A 24,486-nucleotide genomic window follows, 5' to 3' on the forward strand; every position below is an offset into this window, starting at 1 on the left:
TGTCACATCCCAGATAAATTTCAGATTCTTCCACGAGCGTCTTGAACAGCTGTAAATTCATTTTTAGACATCGTGGTCTCAAGCCCATGCACTTTCAGCTCTGACTCTTTATTCATTAAGGATATGAAAATCTGCAAGAAATCTGCTGTTACATTGTTCCTGCTGCTTAAAGAACTAAAGGTCAGGTATAAAGAAAAACAATGCCTAAAGTTGGAGATGACTTTTGTATTTTTGCCTGTCAAACTGTGGCTTAAATCATTCCCGCTATACTATTATATAAACATGTTTGCAAAGTAAAACACCCAGCTCTTACTTATGTACGTGTTCTAGATTTTACCTTGCACAGCCAAGGTAATGAGACAAACCGAAGCTGAATGGAGATCTTTTTTTTTTTTTTTTTTTTCTTTTTTTTAAATTTATTTTGTTGTTTGCTTGATTTTCAGACTTCTGCTGCAGTGTCTCTGTGTTTTTGTTTGTCCCCTTTTTCTGTAAAAGCTACTACTGCAAGTTGCACTACTACTGTTATTGAGTTTATTGTCCTGATTAAACTTCAGACACTGGAATTACAGTACATGTTACTGCGGTTTTTTTGTGTAGATTTGAACTGCAGGTATATACGCTGTCAAAGGAACGAGAGCGATGGGAAATGATCAATTCAATGTTCTGTAGTTAGCAGGGTCAGAGCAAATACGCTTGTTGTAAAGTTTATGCAGCAGATGCTGAAGTAACATGTGGCATATAATTTCATTACTCACACCTTGTTAATACCACGTTGGAGCCCTCAACAAGGTGCTGGAAACATTCCTGAGATTGTTGTCCATATCACATGATTGCATCACACAGTTAATGCAGATTTGTAGGTTTTGAATCTCTTGTTCCACCACATCTCAAAGATGTTGGACTTTGAAGGCGATATGAGTACAGTGACTTTATCATCAGTTCAACAACACCAAGGCAGGCTGTGACATTTAAATAATATATGATAAATATCCTCCACATCATTACGCCACCATGACACCACTTATTGTATTTTAAATTGTGGGGGAAAACAAGCATGCAGTATGTATTTTTTTTATTTTTATTTTTTATTTTGTGCTTTACAGAATCGAGACTAAATTAAAAAAAACGGGATAATACTGCATATTTAAAAGAAAGCAGGCAATGAATGAAAAGTGCAAAACCTCACAATAAATTCTCAAAATTAAAAATGCCAAATGTGCACTGCAGAAAACGGTGTATTTTGGTTGTGTGTGTTGCTTTTGAAGGTTGCAGTTATTAAGTCGCGTGATTCTAATACCTGTGTTCACAGCCACCGTTCACGATTTCACTGTTGTGGGTGAAATCTAGCCACAGGTTATCTCGACATTTAATATTCCACGATTATTTTGGATTTTCAAACAAGAATTCAGGGTTGATGCACGCCGAGTACAGGTTTGCCGTCTCTGCGCACGCATGCGCGCTGCCGTGCGGCCGTGACTAGACATTCGGTCATAGGAGCTGTGGAGGGGGGCGCTCGAGCCACGTCGGTGAAAGAAATCAACGCTTGCAGGCAGATTACAAAGAGGGTGAGTAGGCTAATTGCGACAACTGCTGCATCTTCCTTCATCACCCGCAAATATCAGCTCGGGAGCGCAGAAATCCACCCAGGACTGCCAATCCTGTTGATGCGGGTAGGTCTGTCGCACAAGCACAGTCCGCCATTCCCCTTTTTTATATTTAACGAGACACCCTTTCATGCCAGAGTGAAAAGATTCTCAGCAGCACGGGCTCTTGTGCATAATTTACTGTATTTCCCCGTCTTCAGCTCAAGTTCAGTGGTAGACCCGGCAGCTGTAATTGCATATGCGCGCAACGGGTGATTTGGTGCAGCGCAGCTGGCGAGCAGAGAGTCTACATCTGATAGGCTGGACAAAAATTCACCCCTATCCCGCAAAGACTGTGCACCCTCATCATTTATTAGAAATGCAGCTGAAGTCATATGCAGACTTTATTGCCATGATTTTTTAATTGTCCAAACCAAAACCTTATTACTTCCTTCTCAGATAAGTAATTGGTGCATATTTCATTGCCCTCTTACTGAAATTTGTCATTTCTCTTCCTTCTCTCAGGTCCCTCCTGCTCATCCAGGAGCAGGAGATCCCAGGCGATCATGTCAACACCTGATCCCCCCATGGGAGGCACCCCTCGCCCTGGTCCCTCCCCTGGTCCGGGTCCTTCTCCTGGGGCTATGCTTGGCCCCAGCCCCGGACCCTCCCCAGGCTCCTCTCACAGTATGATGGGCCCCAGCCCTGGTCCTCCCTCCTCTGGACACTCCCAGCCAGGGCCCTCTGGATATGGCCCGGACAGCATGCACCCTCTGCACAAAGTAAGGGCATTCAGGCAGCAGTCCCAGTGAGACGCTCTCAGCAGCTGCTCGTGTTGCCGTCCTTTAGGGAACCGCAGTTTGTCAGCAATTACTTTTTAAACCTCATTGCTACATATTTACAGTGACTCTTAAACAGAAAGGATTTAAACATTAATTTCACTTGCTTAAGAATGAAGTGTAGATGATGCACATGTACAGCAAAGCTTTCAAGCATTTTCATCTTCAGATTTCCATCTTCATTTAAATTTGATGTTTTCATCATGCTTAATTTTGCTCTTTGTAGTTATTAGATCTAAATATCAGTATAATGTTAATAGACACACATATTATCTAATATTTATTCACTAAATAAATGATTAACTACTAGCTAAGCTTGAAGGAGAATGTATCAGAAATATTTAACCTAAGAAAACCATTGATTTGTTCCACTAACTACGGGTACGTGATTTATTTCAGTGTTTTTTTCTAAACATTATTATTCACTGAGAGTTGAAAACTTGATATGCACTAAGTAGCACCTGTGCCTGTGAGCAATCAATGCTCCTCTTCCATATTTGACCCAAAAATCGAACATGTTTGACTTGACATTGGTTAACTGCTCTTACTCTACATGTTTTTTTTTTCATATAACTATGCTTCTGCTTACTTAAGTTTTGCCTTTGGTATTTGCTTTTTAACTCAGTGAAACTTCTGCAAATCCTCTGCAATGGCGACTTTTGACAAAACTGATAGTGTTTAACTTCAGTACTGTCTGATTCCTCCCACAGCCCATGGAGGGTTTGCACGAGAAAAGCTTGAGTGAGGAGAGCCGTTTAAGTCAGATGAAGGGACTGTCAGTGAGACAGGGCGGGCACAGTGGTATGGGCCCCCCACCCAGTCCTCTAGACCAACACTCACAAGGTAGGCATGTTACCTAAACCATTCTTAAGCAATTTGCTTAATTCCTACATTGCGTAAGACATGTGACGGCTTTTAAGCATGACTTAACGGCAGTGGTGTGACTATGTGTCCTGACTGGCTCAGAGGGGAGTGTCTCTGTTGTCACCAGCTGTAACATGAACCATGAAAACCGTTTCACTGTTTCATTATTGAAATACTGAATGATATACAACTGTCATGGCTCAGTCTGGCTCAGACAAAGACAGCCTGCTCTGTGCTGTAAGGATGGGATATAGACAGGCTTAACGTGGTGAATCACAGTTAACAATCTCCTGGAAATAATCATAACAATAATAATAATAATCCAGGATTTGATCAAATTTAGACAATAATTTATTGTTTGTTAGAGTTTGCCTCAGGTTTGGTACGATGATAAGTTTTGTGTTTTGTGCTTGGCTTGAAGACTGTAAGATTATTATCAAATTTTCCTTTGAGGACCCGTAGAGAGTGATTCTCTCTACCTGCCTGCCTTTTTCTCTGTGTATTCCAGGCTACCACTCTCCATTAGGTGGCTCTGATCACTCAAGTCCCATCCCTTCAAATGGTCCCCCCTCTGGGCCCCTTATGCCCTCATCATCTTCCTCCTCTTCCTCTGGTGGTCCTGGCTCTGCCTCTACACCATTAGATGGCTCCAGTGGAGATCAGCACATTTTGGGTCCTAATAACCGACCCGTCCCTCCAGGCAGTTCTGGACCAGGTCCAAGCCCTGGACCCAGTCTTGGCCCCAGTGTCCCTAGCCTTGGTCCTGGCCTTGATACCAGCGGCCCTGCGGGACCTGGAGGTCCTGGTGGTCCAACTCCCTTTAACCAGAACCAGCTTCACCAACTTAGAGCCCAGATCATGGCTTATAAGATGCTAGCCCGGGGACAGCCCCTCCCAGACCACCTTCAAATAGCTGTCCAAGGAAAGAGGCCAATGCCAGGGATGCAGCAGCCCATGCCTAGTCTGGCTCCCGGAGCTGGAGGAGGGCCAGGAGGTGGTCCAACAGGACCAGGGCCAGGGCCAATGGGCTCAGGCTACAGCCGAGGTCACGGTGAGCAAGCATGAGGAATGTCCGAAATAGCAGTACTGTTTCTTATAACCTGAGGGTGAATACATAGAAGACTAATTCACACCTCCACTTTAAGTCTTCCTCAGCGTTTCATAAATCTCCCACAGTATTGTTTCTAAAATTTTAACAAGGCCTTGTTATGGATATCAGCCGTATTCAATCTGCATTCTTTGATTTCTTAGGAATGATGGGTCCAAATATGCCTCCCCCCGGCCCATCAGGAACCCCAGTTGGGATGCAGGGTCAAAATACTAATGGACCTCCCAAGTCATGGCCCGAAGGTACGTGGTGCTGCTATAAGACCTTGTGAAAACTGACTGTCTCTTCACTAGGAGCATCTTTGTTGAAACCTAGTTAGGCTGTTAGTGTAAAAACGGCCGACTAAGTGCTGATAGAAGAGATGAACTATGCTGTCGTACAGTGTTAGTTCTGCTGTAATTCCTAATTTTCCTTTAGACGTTCATCATTTTGTGTAGACCACAGTGACTTTTCCTCACTACACTTTCCTCCAGGCCCCATGGTGAATGCAGCAGCCCCCTCCAACGCTCCACAAAAACTCATCCCCCCTCAGCCCACTGGCCGGCCATCTCCTGCTCCCCCTTCAGTTCCGCCGGCTGCCTCCCCGGTGATGCCCCCGCAGACCCAGTCTCCCGGCCAGCCTGCGCAGCCTACTCCCATGATGCCTTACCATGCCAAACAGAACCGCATTACACCCATTCAGAAACCCTGTGGCCTCGACCCCGTGGAGATACTGCAGGAGAGGGAGTACAGGTAACCAAGTCTTTTGGGGGATGCGCTATCCTCTGTCCCATTTATTTATCTGTTGAACAAAATAGCTAAATTGAGCTTTAGTTATCTGACTCTTAAGGGTTGTATATGTACCATAATCAGTACATATATTTAGAGATGGCCTACTTTACTTTGTGTTAAAACTTTTAAAGCATATAATATTTACCACAAGCTTTTTCTTGTATATTTTCTATCTTATGTTTATAATATAGTACAAAAAAAATCAAAAGTACAAAACAATACATCATTTTTTTGCATCGACATTTGGGAAGCAAATCTTCTATCAAACCCAGTTTTGCTGTTTTTTTCCACACCAGAATTGAATCATTTCTTCCTTTTCCACTTGCCTTTCCACCAAATTCCCACAAATTTGGCTCGACTCTTTCTATGTAATCTTTCTGACCAGGAGACAAACAGATGGCAGTGATCACAAACCTCATGACTTTCAAACTTGTTTGCATAAGTCACACCAAAGTTAAAGCTAAAGTTCAAAGCCCATACATGAGTACTCGTGCCTGCACTAAGTTGCCTCTGCGTTGTGTAATATGTCATCAGTTCTTTTATTTAAATGATTGACAGCTCATTGGAGTAAGGACCTAGCATGTCATCTGTAAATCTTTTAAAGATGTCGGCACTCCACTGGCAAAGTTCTCGACTCCAACACCTCAAACACTTCACACAGTTGCAAAGTGATTTTGTTTTTGTCCTGGTTTCAATGCACCCCTCTCTCTGAAGGGAACTTTGGTTTTCTAGTTCTTATTTAGTTGTATGGCACAATGTTAGTGTTAGCATACTTCTACACACCTAGACTAAAGGCTGTTAATATCTCAGTAGTACCTTTTCTCTTCTGTGTGCTATGGTAGTTGTGGTTTTGATGTTTCATAATTCTCACCATCAGCTCCTGCACAAACAACATTTTTTTCTGGGATATAACTACTCGTTGTACCTGCTTCTTCAGGTTACAAGCTCGTATAACCCATCGCATTGCTGAGCTAGAGAATCTACCGGGTTCTCTGGCTGGTGATTTACGAACCAAAGCCACCATAGAGCTCAAAGCCCTGCGACTACTTAACTTCCAGAGACAGGTATGCACTACAGTCACATCCTCACCTCGAACCTTAACAGTAATGCATCGTTGGCAGTTATGGTGAATCAGAGACCATTACGGTTTGTGTGTGTGTTTTCAGTGTGGATGGTTCTGCTGGTGAGTTTACATTTTCTGTGTGTTTTCTATTGTGTCTCTCTCTCTCTAAAAGCTGCGTCAAGAGGTGGTGGTGTGTATGCGCCGTGACACAGCTCTAGAGACCGCCCTTGATGCCAAGGCCTACAAGCGAAGCAAGCGACAGTCTCTCCGCGAAGCCCGCATCACAGAGAAACTGGAGAAACAGCAGAAGATTGAACAAGAACGCAAACGTAGACAAAAACATCAGGTTGAGCCCAAACTTCGAGGTTAACTGTGATATTTTTTTAAAGTTTTGCTTCTCACTGATAATCTCTTTCTGTCCTTCATCCAATCTAAACAAAGGAGTACCTCAATAGCATCCTTCAGCACGCCAAAGACTTCAAGGAGTACCACCGTTCGATCACAGGCAAAATCCAGAAACTGACCAAAGCTGTGGCCACCTACCACGCCAACACCGAGCGGGAGCAGAAGAAGGAGAATGAGCGTATTGAGAAAGAGAGGATGAGGAGGCTCATGGTAAAAAGAAGAAACTATAATATCACTTAATGCCCATCACGAACGTAGCAGTACACAAATCCCTCCTACACATTGTACCATATTTTTTACCCAGGCTGAGGATGAGGAGGGCTACCGCAAACTCATCGACCAGAAGAAGGATAAGCGCTTGGCCTACCTGCTGCAGCAGACCGACGAGTACGTTGCAAACCTCACAGAGCTGGTCCGAGCTCACAAAGCTGCACAGGCCCTCAAGGAGAAGAAAAAGAAGAAAAAGAAAAAGAAGAAGGTACATCGACAAACACAGACACTCCACTGTAAAGTCTGCGTAACACTGATTTTTGTTTCTGATTATGTTCTGTCACGTATAACCTGATTACTTATTTTTCCCTTATGTTGCAGGTGGAGAATGCAGAGGGTCAGACTCCTGCTATGGGTCCTGATGGAGAGGTGAGCAAATGCAGAAGCCTTAATGAAGACTGTAGAGATAAAGACATGGTACAGGAGTAGAAGCTGCAGTTTTAAGTCACTGTTCACTGCGGGGAATCATTTCTTCAGCTCGATTCTCATCAGGCACAAACGGCGCTGACATCACATGACATGGTAACCCGCAACAGGAGACCAAACAAAAGCCTTTTGCTACTCGGAAAACAAGCAAAATATCACCCGCTATTTGACTGAGCACAATGATAAACACCTGGACTTTATCACAACAAGAAAGCAAAGTGGTTTCGCTGTAAAAAATATTTATAGAGCACGTGTTGTACTGAATTACAAATAATTGGGAATTTGCTTGATACTGTGAACTTGTTTGTTTGATCAAATAGCTGCAGCGCCAGTGATTAACCATCTGAATCTCTGTCGGCATTTAAAGTCTTAAACAAACCCTCTCTACTCCTGCAGCCTCTAGATGAGACGAGTCAGATGAGTGACCTGCCGGTGAAGGTCATCCACGTGGACAGTGGGAATATCCTGACAGGGGTGGACGCTCCCAAAGCTGGACAGCTGGAAACTTGGCTGGAGATGAACCCTGGGTGAGTCTGGATGCAAAGAGGAAGGAACTTGTGCAAATGTTTATAGAAAAGACATATAAATGTTTTAATGCAATTGCCCAGAGAGATGATGTTTACAGGTTATTAATTTTTCTGCACGTCTTATACTGAACACAGTCTCTTAGGTAGATCTTAACACAAACATTCAGGATCAAGGATAGAGGGATCATTCTTTGATGTTTGAGGGTATGGTGATATCACACAGCCTGTTGGGTGTAATTCATTTCAAATTCATTAAAACTGTAATTACATTACACTTGCAATTATGTCGTTACATTACAAAGGTTCTTCAGTTGACTCCACACTTTTCATAGAAAAAAAACATCAAACTAGCCTGTCTTTTGTTCTTTTCTTTTGTTAACTGATTTCAGTTCATGTGCAGTGATCTACAGCTTTTGAGGAGTATAGATATGCGTATTACTTTTATTTTTAATGCACCAAAGGACAAAAAAATCTGGTGAAAAGCTATGTCTAGGACAGACAAAACACACAGCACAGACAACACTTTTAGTTAAGGGGTGGAAGAGCGGCGTGTTATCTCGTGGCAACAAGGTCCTGGGTTTGAATTCGCTGGCTGGAGCCTTCCTGTCTAGAGTTTGCATGTTCTCCCTGTTGGTGCTTTCTGGGTGCTCCGGCTTCTTCCACAGTCCAAAGACATGCACGTTAGTTTTACTGGTGGTTCTAAATTGGCCTTAGGTGTTAATTTGAGTATAAATAGTTGTCTGTCTCAGTATATGTCTGTGAAGGTTCTCAGTCATCCAGGTCATCGTAATCAAAGGAGCTTGCAAAGAAAAGCGTCTGGACTTCTTTAAGTTGCTTGAAGACGTTTCACCTCTCATCCGAGAAGCTTCTTCAGTTCTAAGGTCAAATGGTGGGGAGTCCCAGATTTAAACCTAGTGGGAGTATCCCCCCAAAGAGGGACAAAAGGACCCCCTGATGATCCTCTAATCACATGAGCCAAGGTGTGAAAATGGGTGTGGGTCCCAATCAGCCAGAGTTTCAGGTGAGCTCATTGTGAAACCTGGCCCCACCTTATCATGCGAATTCCTGAGGTCAGATGGCCCAGGATGTGAGTGGGCGTTAAAGCGTGTGGGGAGGGATCTCAAAACTGGATTATAGATGGCAGAGAGTTGGTGTCATAAACCACCGCCTCTGTTCAAAGATGGTCGCTCACAGTGGACATAGATGGCTTCTTTCACTCCTCTTTCAAACCATCTGTCTTCTCTGTCCAAAATGTGAACATTGGCATCCTCGAAAGAGTGTCCTTTATCCTTAAGATGCAGATGGACTGCTGAGTCTTGTCCTGTGGAGGTGGCTCTTCTGTGTTGTGCCATGCGCTTGTGAAGTGGCTGTTTGGTCTCTCCAATGTAGAGGTCTGGGCATTCCTCGCTGCACTGTACAGCATACACCACATTGTTAAGTTTGTGTTTAGGAGTTTTGTCTTTCGGGTGAACCAGTTTCTGTCTGAGTGTGTTGCTGGGTCTGAAATGCTTGGAGAAGACTCTCCTGACACCATCTATAATCCAGTTTTGAGTTCCCTCCCCAGACCCACACCCATTTTCACACCTTAGCTCAGGCGATTAGAGGATCATCAGGGGGTCCTTTTGTCCCTCTGTGGGGGGTCACTCCCACTAGGTTTATATCTGGGACTCTCCACCATTTGACCTTAGAACTGAAGAAGCTTCTCGGATGAGAGGTGAAACGTCTTCAAGCAACTTAAAGAAGTCCAGACGCTTTTCTTTGCAAGCTCCTTTGACTCTGTCTCAGTATGTTAGCCCTGCGATAGACTGGCGATCTGTCCAATTGTTCAAAATTTCACACAACCACATACTAACTGTACAAGTGATTAGCATTTACTTAAAATGACACAGCTGAGCATAACGACACCCGCAGCACAGATAGAGATTGAGCTTTACGGATGATTAAATCAGTTGGAGAAATTTAGTTTTTAACAAAATAGTCTCATATATACATTTCTGCCCCACTTATTCAAAATGTTCAAGAACAGCAACATCTTCTCTTTGTCATTATTTGTCATTCAGCGGTTTTGTCGTTCCCTGACAGCTACTTTCAGCGTTAAAGGACAATATCAAGGGACAAATTTTTTCAAAGTGTATTTATGTAAATTTGTCCAGATATGAGGTGGCTCCCCGCTCAGACAGTGAAGACAGCGAGGAGGAGGAAGAGGAGGAGGTTGGTTTAATTATTTTTTTATTTTTTTGTGAGATGTGTTTGAAGCCACTTCATATTCGTTCATCCAGTGGGAGTTAAAAGCAACTTTTAGTTCACATGCTGTCTCTCAGGAGGAAGAAGAGGAGCCTCAGCCTTCGGCAGCTCCAGTAGAGGACAAGATGAAGATTACAGACCCAGACAGTGAAGATGTGTCAGAGGTGGACGTCCGACACATCATTGAGTGAGTTCATGTAACGTTCATTTTTGTGCAACGTATGTGCTGTTTAAATACAGCGAATTCCACCAAATGTCATTAATTTTGTGACTGATTAAGACTTTACGTGTCATTTTACAGAAATGCTAAACAGGACGTGGACGATGAGTATAGCGGTGCAGCGTTTGCTCGAGGACTCCAGTCGTATTACTCTGTGGCTCACGCTGTCACAGAGAAGGTGGAGAAACAGTCCAGCTTGTTGATAAATGGGCAGCTTAAACAGTATCAGGTGAACACGCACAAGCACAAGCAAGTACACGAAGCACTGACAAATCCTGCAGTTCAGACATTTTACATCTTTAGCTGCACGCTGGTCAGGACTGGATATTGTTTATACTTCATCAGAATACTTTAATAATCCCAAAGGAAATTATGCACTTACTCTGCTTCTTCTTCTGGTTGTTGCCATATTAATTAAAGACATAGAGACATTAAAAGGCGAATTAATTTGAAGGTTGCCATAATTCAGTGGTTTTCAGGCTTTTTATTACAAAATGCAGTGGGGGAGATAATTATTTGATCCTCTGCTGAATTTGTAAGTTTGCTGACTTACAAAGAAACGCTCTTTCTTACAAAACAAGGTAGGATTTTCAAATTAATTTGAGGCGGAGGGGTAGTGGGCAGTGGGGATAGGTTAATTGATTAGTCTAAATTGCCCATAGGTGTGAATGTGGGAGTGAATGTGAGTGCGAATGGTTGTTTGTCTCTGTGTGTTAGCCCTGCGACAGACTGGCCACCTGTCCAGGGTGTACCCCGCCTCTCGCCCTATGATAGCTGGGATAGGGTCCAGCGCCCCCTGCAACCCTGAAAAGGATAAGTGGAAGCAAATGGATGGATGGAAGGGGTAGAATTTTTTAATATAGGCTTTTCTATTTTGCATCCGTCTATCTATTCTCTTTAGGGGGGCAGCTGTCATAGGGTCTATTGGGGGGGCTAACGTTTTCTATTTTATTCTTTCATAATTTCTTTTGACTATTTCCACTACTTATCTATTATTTTTGCCTTTTCTGTTAGCCTTTCTCCTCAAATTTGTTCAGACCCAATTAATTCTTTCTTTAATTTTAAATCTTATAGATTTGTTGAGCCATCTGTCCAGCATGCACTCAAAAACTACTATAGGTGTACCCCCATAGATTCTTATACCATTGCCATCAATATTCTATTTGTTTCAATAAAATAAGTATTTCTTTAATGCCCACATTAATGTTTTCTTATTTTCTTGGGATGTTTTTTTTTACGATTTTCTATGTGAGTGTCCTTTTTGGCAGATTCTTAAAAAGTAGGACTTTACATTGAAGTGGGACATCATAGGAAACAGAGTCTCTCAGATTTCAAAGCAGTAATAAATAACCCCCTCCTTTTTTTTTGACTTTCAGATTAAAGGTTTGGAGTGGCTGGTTTCTCTTTACAACAACAACCTGAATGGGATCCTGGCCGATGAGATGGGTCTGGGAAAAACCATCCAGACTATCGCTCTCATCACATACCTCATGGATCACAAACGGCTCAACGGACCCTACCTCATCATTGTACCTCTTTCGTGAGCTCGCACGCTTTTGCTATGACAGTGTTTCAGTCCTGCACAGCACTTAAATAAAGACGAATGTACCGGTAATAAATTGTTTAACTACACGTAAGCTGTCTCTCATTGACAGAACTCTTTCTAACTGGGTGTATGAGTTTGACAAATGGGCGCCATCAGTCGTTAAAGTGTCTTACAAGGTAACACAAAAATGGGCGTGCCTGTCTTTATCTTAAAATCTTCTAAAGAATTATTGAGATATTGAACCTTTTTTTTTAGGGGTCTCCTGCTGCTAGAAGAGCGTTTGTCCCTCAGCTGCGTAGTGGCAAGTTTAATGTTTTGCTCACCACTTATGAGTACATCATCAAGGACAAACAAGTACTGGCCAAGGTGAGTTTGACTGCACGGACAAACACGGACTCAAGGAAATGAGCGAACACATTGAGGCTGTGATGGCGTAGATTTTCCTTTACAGATTAAAAACATTTTGTTTCTTTTCATACCTTATTTATCATACTTCTGTTTTACTTAAGGTTTTTGTGTCTTTGGCTCCTTAAATCCCCCCAAATCCTCTAAAAGTTTTTGAGTCTGGCCAATCTGACCTCCCCCTGCATCTCAGTGCTCTCTCTCCTAGGTCCTGCAACACACTGACACGACCTGTAAACCACGTCTCCCACTGTCCTCTGTGACCATCATGCTGCTATGCACTCATGTAGTCATATAGGGTTCCTGACTGTGCTCACAGGTGGGTGTTGCGCTTCAGGCAAGGCTTTCCCATGTGATGGTTACAGGTACTAGCCTGGGACTGGGCCAACTTGAGTCATCAGGACAAAGTGGACAAAAAAAAATCCTCCTTTTACGCACTTTCAGTTATTGGTTTGATGTGGCTGGACAGGAGCAGTGATACAGGGTATTGGCACTGTGGTTTCGCCCACGTGATCCTCTTCTTTCCTTCAGATCCGTTGGAAGTACATGATTGTAGACGAAGGCCACCGCATGAAAAACCACCACTGTAAACTGACCCAGGTCCTGAACACCCATTACCTTGCTCCGCGGCGCGTCTTGCTGACGGGGACGCCGCTGCAGAACAAACTTCCTGAGCTGTGGGCGCTGCTCAATTTCCTCTTGCCCACTATCTTCAAGTGCTGCAGCACCTTCGAACAGTGGTTTAACGCCCCTTTCGCTATGACTGGAGAGAAGGTGTGCAGAAATATGGGAAGAGTTTTGAGGTTGCAGCAGGGGTCTGTTTTGCTAAATAAGAGTGTGAAATTTCTCTTTCTTCCGCTTCAGGTGGACCTTAATGAAGAGGAGACAATTCTGATTATTCGTCGTCTCCATAAAGTGCTACGCCCCTTCCTGTTACGGAGGTTGAAGAAGGAGGTGGAGGCACAGCTTCCAGAAAAGGCATGTTTCACACGCACTGTAAAGGCAACATCCCGTTTAAGCAGCTCTTGTTTTCTTTAGCATCATTTCTTGAGGAGACGTATAGAAAATGAAGGTTTTCTGTTCTGATGTTGTGCATTCATGCTTAATGGAAACACATGTTTTTCTCCTATCCCTCAGGTGGAGTATGTGATCAAGTGTGACATGTCTTCTCTTCAGAGAGTCCTCTACAGGCACATGCAGGCCAAGGGAGTCCTGCTCACTGATGGATCAGAGAAAGACAAGAAGGTGAAGGAACACATAATTTGAAGTATTGTATTGTATTATGTCTGTGAAGGTTCTCAGTCATCCAGGTCATCGTAGTCTAAGGAGCTTGGAAAGAAAGTCCAGACGCTTTTCTTTCCATGTTGGATTTTTTTTTTTGCATGTACTTCAAGTCCACGCCCCACACTTCCCAGTTATTAGCAGTAAAAACATTTTTATCATATCACGGTCAATAGGGTAAAGGGGGCACGAAGACACTGATGAACACCATCATGCAGCTGAGGAAGATCTGCAATCACCCTTATATGTTTCAGCAAATAGAGGTAACACTGACGAGCCCGACACATAAATACTTTGTCTGTAGTTATTTGCCTGTGTTTCTCAGTCCTGCTCTTATCATCAGAGGTTCTCTTTGTTATTATAATAAAGAGAATTTCTGAGGATAAGAGCAGCCATTTCTGACTTCTGTTTGATGTGTCAGTGAGCTAACAGTCATCAAAATAAAGCCACCGTTGAACTGAAATGTTCGGTTGTACATTGTGTTTGTAGGAATCCTTCTCTGAACATTTAGGATTCTCTGGTGGGATAGTTCAGGGGTAAGTACTGCTTCCTCTTTAGGTCCTGATCTCAAACACACACAAACAAACTGCAGCCTTTGTAAAAAAAATATCCTCCTTTCGCTCCCTCAGTCCTGACCTGTATCGGGCATCGGGAAAGTTTGAGGTGCTGGATCGAATTCTGCCAAAGCTGAGAGCCACAAACCACAAAGTGCTGCTTTTCTGTCAGATGACCTCACTCATGACCATCATGGAGGACTACTTTGCCTACCGTAACTTCAAATACCTGCGTCTGGATGGTGAGACACTGATCTGTATGCGTATCAGTTCTTGTTGTCCCCTTTTTATTAGTTTCCCTTTGGTTTATCTTTTTTGTGAATTATTGCCTGCATTTCCTCTTATTTCCCACCTTCATACCTCTCAGGCACAACAAAGGCTGAGGATAGAGGAATGTTACTGAAGACATTCAATGACCCAGAGTCAGAGTACTTTATTTTTCTCCTGAGCACAAGGGCTGGAGGCCTCGGCCTCAATCTGCAGTCTGCCGACACTGTAGTTATTTTTGACTCCGACTGGAACCCACATCAGGTGTGATGCATATTTATATTGATTTTTTTTTTAATCAAATCAGCATTCAAGCTCATATCAGCTTTGATTTGCCTTTTTTTTTGCACTTAGAGGCTGAAGATAAAAGTCCAGGGTCTGTCCTCAGAATACTGGGGAAGATATTTAGGTTTCAGTATTTAATATTGTAGTGTTCACAATTTATTGACAGTGAAAGCAGAAATGGCAAGGTTTGGGCTCCACAGCTTAAATTTCTTTATCTTTCTCTCCTACCCAGGACTTGCAGGCACAGGACAGAGCTCACCGCATTGGTCAGCAAAATGAGGTACGCGTGCTACGTCTCTGTACAGTCAACAGTGTCGAGGAGAAAATCCTGGCAGCGGCCAAATACAAACTAAATGTGGATCAAAAAGTTATTCAGGCCGGCATGTTCGACCAGAAGTCTTCCAGCCACGAGCGCAGGGCCTTTTTGCAGGCCATCCTGGAGCACGAGGAGCAAGACGAGGTCTGGGGTCAAGACGTGTGCCTACACATGAATGTGTGTGCGTGCATCGCCAACACACAATTTAAAGAGTGTGCTTTCCTCTGCTCTACCTGCCATTGTGTGTCTGCTGTATTCAGGAGGAGGATGAGGTGCCAGATGATGAAACGGTCAACCAGATGATTGCTAGGAGTGAAGAGGAGTTCGAGCTGTTCATGGTGAGTTTCTGTGTGTTTGAATGTGAGGTAAAGATTCAACCGCGCAATAATATTGTGTCCCCACATCTTTCCCTGTGTTTTCTTCTTCTTGCTTCCGTAGCGTATGGACCTGGACCGACGCCGCGAGGAGGCTCGTAACCCACGACGAAAACCACGGCTGATGGAGGAGGACGAGCTGCCCACGTGGATCATGAAGGACGATGCTGAGGTTGAGCGACTTACCTGTGAGGAAGAGGAGGAGAAAATGTTTGGCCGAGGTTCCCGACAACGGAAGGAAGTGGACTACAGCGATTCGCTGACTGAGAAGCAGTGGCTCAAGGTGCACCTGAGACAAAGATTTCAGGATATAAATTGGCTTCTAAACTAACTGGCTTTCTGGAGGAAAAGGCAAATTTGTGGGGGGGGATTTTAACACTTATATGCTAATCTCTCACTCTGTATCTTTCCCTGTTCAGGCGATAGAGGAAGGCACACTGGAGGAGATGGAGGAAGAGGTGCGGCACAAAAAGACGACCCGCAAGAGGAAACGAGACCGTGACCTGGATCTCCCTGGTCCCTCCTCTTCCATAGGGGGACGTGGACGGGGGGATAAAGATGATGATGGGAAGAGGCAGAGGAAGAGGGGACGGCCACCTGTCGAAAAACTCTCACCAAATCCTCCCACCCTCACAAAAAAGATGAAGAAAATTGTGGACGCTGTCATCAAATACAAAGACAGGTAGCAGAAATTGTGATTGTGGAAAATCTGAAACTTTTTTTCAGTCATTTTAGTCTATTTAGAAAGAAAGTTCAACCTGCCAGGCTTTCTTTGTGTCATGAGAAAGGGGTAAAAACCCCAGATTGTAGCCCCCATGATGTCACAAAGTGATTTCATGAATGCTGAGACTGAAGATTATGCCAAATGTATATAATGATAAGAGGATCTGATAGCAGTTGTTAGGTTTGGTCTTTAGGAAGACCGGGGTGGCAGTTTATATTTTGACTGGACTAAACACATTCACGTGTCTGGGGTGGCAAAAAACCCTGTAACACTTTTAATAAATAGCCAACAGCAAACTCGCTTTGAGAGCTATGATCAATTGGATTGATATTGCAGACATATTTCAGATATTTGGTCTCGTGATAATAATGTCATGTCCTGCAGCGCCAGTGGGCGTCAGCTGAGCGAGGTGTTCATCCAGCTGCCGTCTCGAAAAGAGCTGCCCGAGTACTACGAACTCATCCGCAAGCCGGTAGACTTCAGGAAGATCAAGGTAAGATTAAATAGTGTTATTTGTAACATGTTTTCATTCCTGCAGCAGAGCACATTAAAAAAAAAACGTGTTTAAAGGTTAACAGACTCGCTTGGTGTGTTATTCTCTCGCTTACATACCCAATGTTTGTGCTGCGTCTTCAATGTTAGGAGAGGATTCGAAGTCATCGCTACCGCAGTCTGGGTGACCTGGAGAGAGACGTCATGCTGCTCTTCCAGAATGCTCAGACCTTCAACCTGGAGGGGTCGCTGGTGAGACAGATGTGCTGTATAGAAAAACACCTGCTGTTTTATTTGTTTTTTACTTGCACAAGACAAATCTGAATCAGAATTTGTGTTATTTAACTGGTACATATTAGTTCCTGTGGATGGATTACAGTTGAAAGTGAAGCCTGATTAAAGCTGACGAAAGCGAGCACTCTGAGGTCGCATTAAGGCATAAAAGACCTCATCGGAAAACTCATCATGCAGGGCAATGTATCAGACATTTAATTACTAGTTGCTGATAAATGATTAGTGTTTAAATGATGTGTTGAGGCTGAATGCTTTACCCTGCAGCCACATGATCATAATCAGCATCTGCCCGCTGTGTTTATGAGCAGATATACGAGGACTCCATCGTTCTACAGTCGGTATTCACCAGCTTGAGGCAGAAGATCGAGAAAGAGGAGGAAAGTGAGGGAGAGGAGAGTGAAGAAGAGGAGGAAGAGCAGGAGGAAGGATCAGAGTCCGAATGTGAGCATGCCTGTGCATGTCGTGCATAAAGAGGAGAAACTGTTCAGTTGTATTTGACTGTGTCCTAACTGATTTAGATTGAGTTTGTCCTTTTATGTCCTCTGGCAAACATCTCAAAATTCTCTGTATGATTACTCTGACAACATGTTCTTTCCATGTGTGTTGATTTCCAGCCCGTTCAGTGAAGGTGAAAATCCGTCTGAGCAGGAAGGATAAAGGTGGAGATCGAGGGAAGGGACGCAGCAGACGGACGGGACGCACCAGAGCAAAGCCGGTCGTCAGTGATGATGACTCTGAGGATGAGCAGGAAGAGGTAACTTTTTTGTCATTTTCCTTTAAACCTTGCAAGCATTTGTGTGGGGAATTTTTATGGGGTTGATAGTTTTTTGCTCAGTGCAGGTAGATGCACAAATATACACGTTTGGTTTTTTTGTTTCTTAGTTTGCAGGATATCTCAGGAAACCTGTAAAATGTGTGAAACTAGAAGTCTTTCCCAGTCAACTAAAACATATCTCTGTTTCCTTTTTTCAGGAGCGCTCCCCAAGTGCCACCGATGAGGAGGCCTGAACTGTACTGTGAATTAGGAGAGAAGGGTGTATAAAGGGATATCCCACCAAATCAATCAACACTTCTAAAGTAATAAAACATGCCTCGGTCCACTCCATCCACCCTCAGTCAAATATGTTCGAGAGAAGTCGAAGAAGAGGAGTTTCTTTCTGTACATTTGCAAAGACGTGATCATCAGATGGCTCCATATACCATAAAATATATGTTGCACAGGGAGTGTTGAGATATTTGTATACAGATATAATCTAATTACTGCTTCATTGGTGACAACTATGAAGAGAATAGCACACAAAAAACACAACAGCAAAAGATGCTGTGTCAGCAAACCATGAGGCGGTAACATAAAGGTGTATTCTGATAAACAAGTTAAAAGCTGCTGCCCACTACACAGAGCAGGACGTGCATGTTTGTAATAAGCAAAGGTGGGAAAAGTTCCTTATTGTCATCTTTTTTTAAGTAAAATGTGTAATTATAATTAAAAACAGATCTCTTCTTTAATTTTAGTGTACCAATATTTAAGACCTATTTCAGTAATTATCTAGATATTATATGTGATAACAGTGTAGAGATAACATGCTAGGAGTCTTCATCAGCCTGTCTTCAGATAAATGCCCTGAAGCTTTGTGTGAGGCAAATTCTAGTCTAATGGAAACATGTACTGCAATGTCACTTTATTTTAAAAGTTCCACTGTTTGGCATTTATTTAAAGCTATATATAAACATTTAATGTATATTTGTGACCAGTATAGTATGACTCAGCGTACCTATTTTTACTAATTGGTTATAACATCAAGATATTCTATTGATTTAGAGCTACGTTTGACTATACTGCCATGTCACAGTTATTAACAAATACATGAATCCAGCTATGTAACCATTAAATGTTTGCATATGCTTATAAATGCCAAATATGGAGCTTCAAATGTTATCATCAAGACTATTACTATTAGACATTAAGTTTGATTTTTGGACAAACTGTCCTGATGTTTCACCTCTGCCTCACTTTGATGATGTTTTGTGACAACAGTCTCTGGACCTGCTGTGATTCCTGAGGTGTGTGTACATCTCATATTTCTGACTGTTTAGGTTGGAAAGCCAGCCAGCTGTGTACGCAGGGTGTTTCCAGACTTCTCAGAAGCTCTTTAGCAACACACCACAGTTATTTGTCTGAGGTTTGATGGAGCTGAGGCCCAGTCACTCTCCACTACTTTACAGAATAAAAACACCCTACTTTACCTTGCTGCTGCTGCTTACCTGTCACACTTCCAGTATAAGCACTTACAACTGTTGATTGTAGAATTCAAGAATCACAAGGTTGTAATACATGAGTACTGTAACTTGTTCTTCTGTTGTTGTGTGGTGACTTTAGGATTTCAGAACAGTTTCATCTATTTCGGCACTTTTTCTGCTTTTAATTTTTAAGACAAAGGACCAGAGGGACGTCAGCTCCTCTCTGTTTGTGAATGCCTCACGGCCGTATGGTGTTGGATATACTGTATAGAGTATTTTCAGATTATAATGTCAATGCATGTATGTACAGCTTGCAAATTCAGTACTGTACTTATCTCATTACAGTAGGTAACCAGAGTGAACCAAAGCATCGGTGTTTGCATCTGTGTTGTGTTGTTTCATTGTGGCTAAAACCTGGAACAAAACAATAAATTATTGACAGTGTGTGATGTAGTGCTGTGGTTAAACGAATCAAAATTAGTCCGTATGTTGGTAATTGATAGTTTGCGTCACTTTAACTAACATATAAGGGCTTGTTACATGGATTAGTTCAATTTGGTTTTATTTGCATAGCCCCATATAACATATATTAAAGGGGCTTAACAAGCATAAAAAAAAGAAAGCAGGATTAAGTGGTCTTTGCTCACTGGATAGCCCAGTTCTGTGTTCCTTGTAGTCTATGACTAACATTAAGGCATGTGTGGACTGTATTTTGTAAAGGTCAAAGTTCAGAACACTCGAGGCAAAATTCACAAGTAAAACACGAGTTTTTAATGTTGAAATGCCAAATGTCAGCTGCTCGTCAGGCAATCAGCTATATTTATTATTTTTCTTACAACTTGAGCCCAGAAGGATAAACGCCAGTAAGTTCGTCTGAGTTAAAGGTTTTGGGGGTATTTACATGTCTCAGTTGACACTCTTTAAATCCTATGTCTACAAACTAAAAGTGCTACGGCAGTAGTTTTCATTTCAGCAGATTTTTAACTTCAGACCCAAACAAACCTGCTGTTAGGATCAACTGTAAGGTGTAATGACTCCATTTCATCACTAGTAGGAGGTCTCATACAAGTAGAACAGTAAAATCACACCTATGCCCTTTAGGTCTGTCAGTTGTCTTAAGCCTGATACACCCATTGAGCTTTCTTCAGTGAGTTTTAGATGCAGTTGTTTTTACCATGGCCAAAGCATCAAACATAATGTAAAATTAGCACTGTGTTGTAACAGTCCCACAGGCTTCTTCAGTGATTTTTTTTTCTCTTTTTTAATTCCTAAACTATAAAATCAGGTGTCTTTCTGAGCATTCATAAAATGCTCTTATTCTTACTGCTCAAAGCATCCAGTACAATGTGAAAGTAGAATTGTGCTGCCAAAATCTCACTCTAAGTATGATCCAGCAAATCAAAACAGAAACTCTTCACTGAGATGGCAAACAGCACTGTTTGCAAACAGCACAGAAGTATGCTGAATGTACAGCATGCTTAGAGGAGTCACAGGTTGAGATGTGCGAGTTTTTTGGTTAAAACTAAAGCTCAGTGAGTTTACTGTATGTCAATAAATGGTAAATGGCCTGTATTTGTATAGCGCGTTACTAGTCCCTAAGGACCCCAAAGCGCTTTACACATCCAGTCATCCACCCATTCACACATACATTCACACACTGGTGATGGCAGCTACAGTGTAGCCACAGCCTTAAGGGGAAGAGGGGAAAGTACGAGGATGAGTCAATATTCCTGATTTCCAGGAACCCTTACCCTTACACAACCCTTACCCCTTAAGCAACTTAAAATTAGCTGTTACATGTAACATCTGCTGAGAGGGGAGCTGAGCTGTTTTTCACCTGGCTCTGCTTTGATGACCCAAACTGTTTATGTGTGTATTTTGCTTCATTTTTGTATTTTTATCTTGTATAATTTCATTACATTGTGAGTTTTTGTCTAAATTCATTAGTTTTTACGCTGTTTAAAAAAATGAAAAAACAACATTAGGCCAGGTTTATTTATATAACGCTATTTCATAACAGCAGATACCTCAATGCTCTTCATACTGTGAGGTAAAGACACTACAGAATTGGGCGAAACCCCAACAATCAAGCCAGCCAGTGTGAGCATGCACTTTGTGACAGTGGGAAGGAAAAAAAACTCCCGTTTCTCTGGTACAACCAGGCTCAAGGAAGGGCCAGCTGCGACCAGTGCGGGGAAAAGAAGAAAGACAAGAGAAAAGTAGACAGAACAAAACACTGATGAAGGGAAACAGACAGAAAAGAAAGATGTAATGAAATGCTGGAGTGAAGAAGTGCCGAGTGCAACCCTCAGCAGAATGAGTGAGAGGAAGCTCGATTTATGAGCTCAAAGGTCAACCGGAGAGGCAGTCTGTCTCTCAAACTCAAACAAAACAAACTTGTGAAACTCTGTGTTTTACCAGCGTGTTGTAATAGTGAGTGTAGCAGAATCTCTAATCCAGCTGCCAGGAGGAGTGATTGAGGGAGCAGTGCCAGCTGAGGAAAGTGACGTGAGTGTTGTTACTCCATGTGGGAAACAGTTAATAAATCATCAGTTGTTTCCTAAATGCATCAAATGTCTGTAAATCATGCGAAGCAAGAGTGGCTAATCAATGGCACCCGGAACTGCTCCCCGAGTGGTGCAGGGAGGGTATGATGGTGTCGTCTGTGCTGTTGTCACCAATTTCCAGCTTCATCTGCATAAAATGATAGAAGCAGATGACCCGCCCAGTCATTCATGTAGATGCATCTACAGACAGTGTGTTGATGCATCTGTCTATCAGGGGACAGAGAGAAACAAATCTACCACCTCGGTCTCCTAAAAGCAAGTAAGATTGTGGAGCCTGTTTCTCTGGTGAGCCCTGTGAATGACAGAGATGAGTTGGGGCCGCAGGTTCCAAATCTCAGCCATCTCCTTTCTGAGGACCATCTCTCGCTGGTCCAGAGGCCAGATGATACCAAGTTGTAGGTTTGTCATTGGGTGTTGTTCCTTAGCTAGGAAACACAAATCTCATACAACGTTACAATGACTGTGAGATGGTACGATCTTACTCACACGAGAAAAAGGTGACTCTGAAAGGACTGAACGCAATGGTAGAGATGGAGCTAACGGAAGAGTCGCAGAGTGCCTGGTGTTGCCCTGTTGTTATTATTGTGAACTAGCGTGTGTGTATATGTTGAAGCCAGTGTCACTCACATCTAGTCTCCTGTACTTGTTGTCCACTCCGTGTTTTTTAATGACACTGGATTTAACAAATGACTACTGGTAGATTCCCTTATCTTCAAAGTTAATGACAAAGACCTCTTTCAGCACTCCACATGGTGTTTACCAATTTGACACATTTCCTTTTGGCTTACTTAGTGCCCCAGCCACCTTCCAACACCTCCCGGAGAAGATACCCTGTCTCCATAGTACTGCCTGAATAATGTGATCGTCCATATCATCACCTGAGCGGATACTCTGAAAGAGTGAATGTTTACCTCTGATTAAAAAAGAAAAAGTGATTTTTACTCTCGGGGGTGTTGTTGCTAATGTAGAAAAACATTCTTTTATATTTTGCCTATTAGCCTGTGTTACAGCAATAACTCTTCTTGCCAATAAAAAAAACCTGTTTCCAAAAACGCCTTTAAAATCTGTGCACAACATTATAAAACATACAGGTATATTCATTGGTATTTGTCAGTTTACACAGAAAGAGAGAGAGAGAGAGAGGAAAACCCACTGGTTGGGACGAAGATAAGCACATTGAGTGGGCTCAGCGCTGCTTGCTCCCAATTTCAAACACCCCAGCTGGGATTGGTGCAACACTCATGTGACTGAGGCTCTCTATATAGTTTTGCTCACAGTCATCTTTTTATTCTTGTCAAAGAAAAAGAAGATAAAAGACGACATGTCTAAGATTTGGAAGGGACTCGTAGGACTGTCTGCTTGCTGGTGTCTTTTGACACTTGTTCATTGTTCGTCTGAAACTGGTAAGAAATTGAACTTTTCACCAACTCTTTCTTTCCTCCTGTGTTGTAATAGATTTGATGTGCTTCATTAAAACTTATGAAGAAAGGAGAAGTGTGATAAAACCAAGAGTACATCTGTTTACATGCAAAAAAGAAAAAAAAACTTTCCCTCTAGGACAGATGTTTGTTTGTTAGTCAGAAACACTTTGCTTGGCTTATAGTGTCAAATAGTTTTATGGTGAACGGTTATATTTGGCACAGTTTAGCTTCATAACCCCACACACTGTTGTCTTCTTCTTTCGGCTGCTTCTTTTATCAGCCCCCCCCCCCCCCAGCAGATCATCAGCCTTCACCTTATCCTACCTCCTCTATCACACCAACCCTCTGCACATCTTCCTTTACTACTTCCATGAATATTCTCTGTGGTCTTCCTCTTTTCCTCCTGCTTGGCAGCTGTACTTTCAACATCCTTTGTCCAGTATATCCGCTATGCCTCTTCTGCACATGTCCGACACGTTACTACAAATGCCCAGCAAGGTATGAATGGACTCCCACGGCACATTGGACTCCAGTTGTGATTTTTGTCTTTCACAGATGCAGCCTACATATGCAACACCAATCAGTTTAAGTGCGGAAATGGGAGGTGCATCACCCGCAGGTGGATTTGTGATGGAAGTGATGATTGTGGTGATGGAACTGATGAGCTGCCCGCTAGCTGCCGTATGTTATCACATATCAGCTACACCTTACACAAAACTAAAAATATTTAGTTTTGGATGATGTGCATGATGAAGGAAATGATCAGACTGTCACCACAGTGAACCAGAAACACATTAACAAAGTCAAATGATTGTTAAGCTTTACGACATAATAGCAAAAAGCTGTGTCTCTCTGTGGTCACGTGAAATGAGTCACGCTTCATGTTTCTCTCCTCAGGAGTCAAAATCTGTCGGGATTCGCAGTTCAACTGTGGCGATCCCACGAGCCAGTGCATATCAAAAGACTGGCAATGTGACGGCAAAGCCGACTGTACTAACGGCGCTGATGAGAAAAACTGCAGTAAGTTTTCTACCAGAGCCGAGTTTTTCTACACCTCAAAGTTCATGCTAAAGCATCCACAAACAAGACACGACTAACTGAAAGTGTTTTTGGCAAGAATGAATTTTGTTCAATGTATAATAATAATATCTCAAAAGGGATTTGAAGAACAGACTTAAAGTCAAGTAATCTTTAAAAAAAAAGAAGCTAATACTAGTAGTGTATTTATAATCCTGAAGTCTAGTTAATACATATAAATATATAAGTGTTGTTATTGTGTGGAGATCATGAGTTTCGTCGCGATAGTGACCGGTGCATACCTAAAATCTTTGTTTGTGACAGTGACAACGATTGCTCAGATGGCTCAGACGAGGCTTCCTGTCCCAAACCCAACTATAACCCTCAC

At 42.6% G+C, this 24,486-nt stretch overlaps 2 protein-coding genes across 2 annotated transcripts; both read left to right on the forward strand.

The window, feature by feature from the left end:
- The first annotated feature begins 1,536 nt into the window (after positions 1-1,536).
- On the forward strand, positions 1,537-18,621 carry smarca4b (SWI/SNF related BAF chromatin remodeling complex subunit ATPase 4b). Its single transcript, XM_085354921.1, has 34 exons — positions 1,537-1,670; positions 2,109-2,365; positions 3,133-3,265; positions 3,795-4,337; positions 4,538-4,636; positions 4,868-5,126; positions 6,103-6,229; positions 6,401-6,574; positions 6,670-6,843; positions 6,938-7,111; positions 7,225-7,272; positions 7,726-7,856; positions 10,010-10,067; positions 10,178-10,287; positions 10,402-10,549; positions 11,697-11,860; positions 11,976-12,042; positions 12,122-12,232; positions 12,800-13,042; positions 13,133-13,246; positions 13,406-13,513; positions 13,726-13,812; positions 14,039-14,085; positions 14,179-14,345; positions 14,471-14,634; positions 14,888-15,115; positions 15,232-15,309; positions 15,410-15,628; positions 15,765-16,027; positions 16,454-16,562; positions 16,712-16,813; positions 17,164-17,296; positions 17,470-17,609; positions 17,828-18,621. The coding sequence occupies exons 2-34, from the start codon at positions 2,150-2,152 to the stop codon at positions 17,861-17,863; spliced, it is 4,974 nt and encodes a 1,657-aa protein (XP_085211047.1). The 5' UTR covers positions 1,537-1,670; positions 2,109-2,149; the 3' UTR covers positions 17,864-18,621.
- Positions 18,622-21,544: 2,923 nt separating this feature from the next.
- On the forward strand, positions 21,545-24,178 carry LOC146630701 (low-density lipoprotein receptor-like). Its single transcript, XM_085356596.1, has 4 exons — positions 21,545-21,601; positions 22,961-23,063; positions 23,637-23,762; positions 23,979-24,178. The coding sequence occupies exons 2-4, from the start codon at positions 22,982-22,984 to the stop codon at positions 24,176-24,178; spliced, it is 408 nt and encodes a 135-aa protein (XP_085212722.1). The 5' UTR covers positions 21,545-21,601; positions 22,961-22,981.
- The last annotated feature ends 308 nt before the right edge of the window (positions 24,179-24,486 follow it).

Source organism: Diplotaxodon limnothrissa, linkage group LG6 (genome assembly GCF_057381915.1).
Source record: "Diplotaxodon limnothrissa isolate DT_005_m linkage group LG6, D_limnothrissa_male_GT1.1, whole genome shotgun sequence".
NCBI lineage: Eukaryota > Metazoa > Chordata > Actinopteri > Cichliformes > Cichlidae > Diplotaxodon > Diplotaxodon limnothrissa.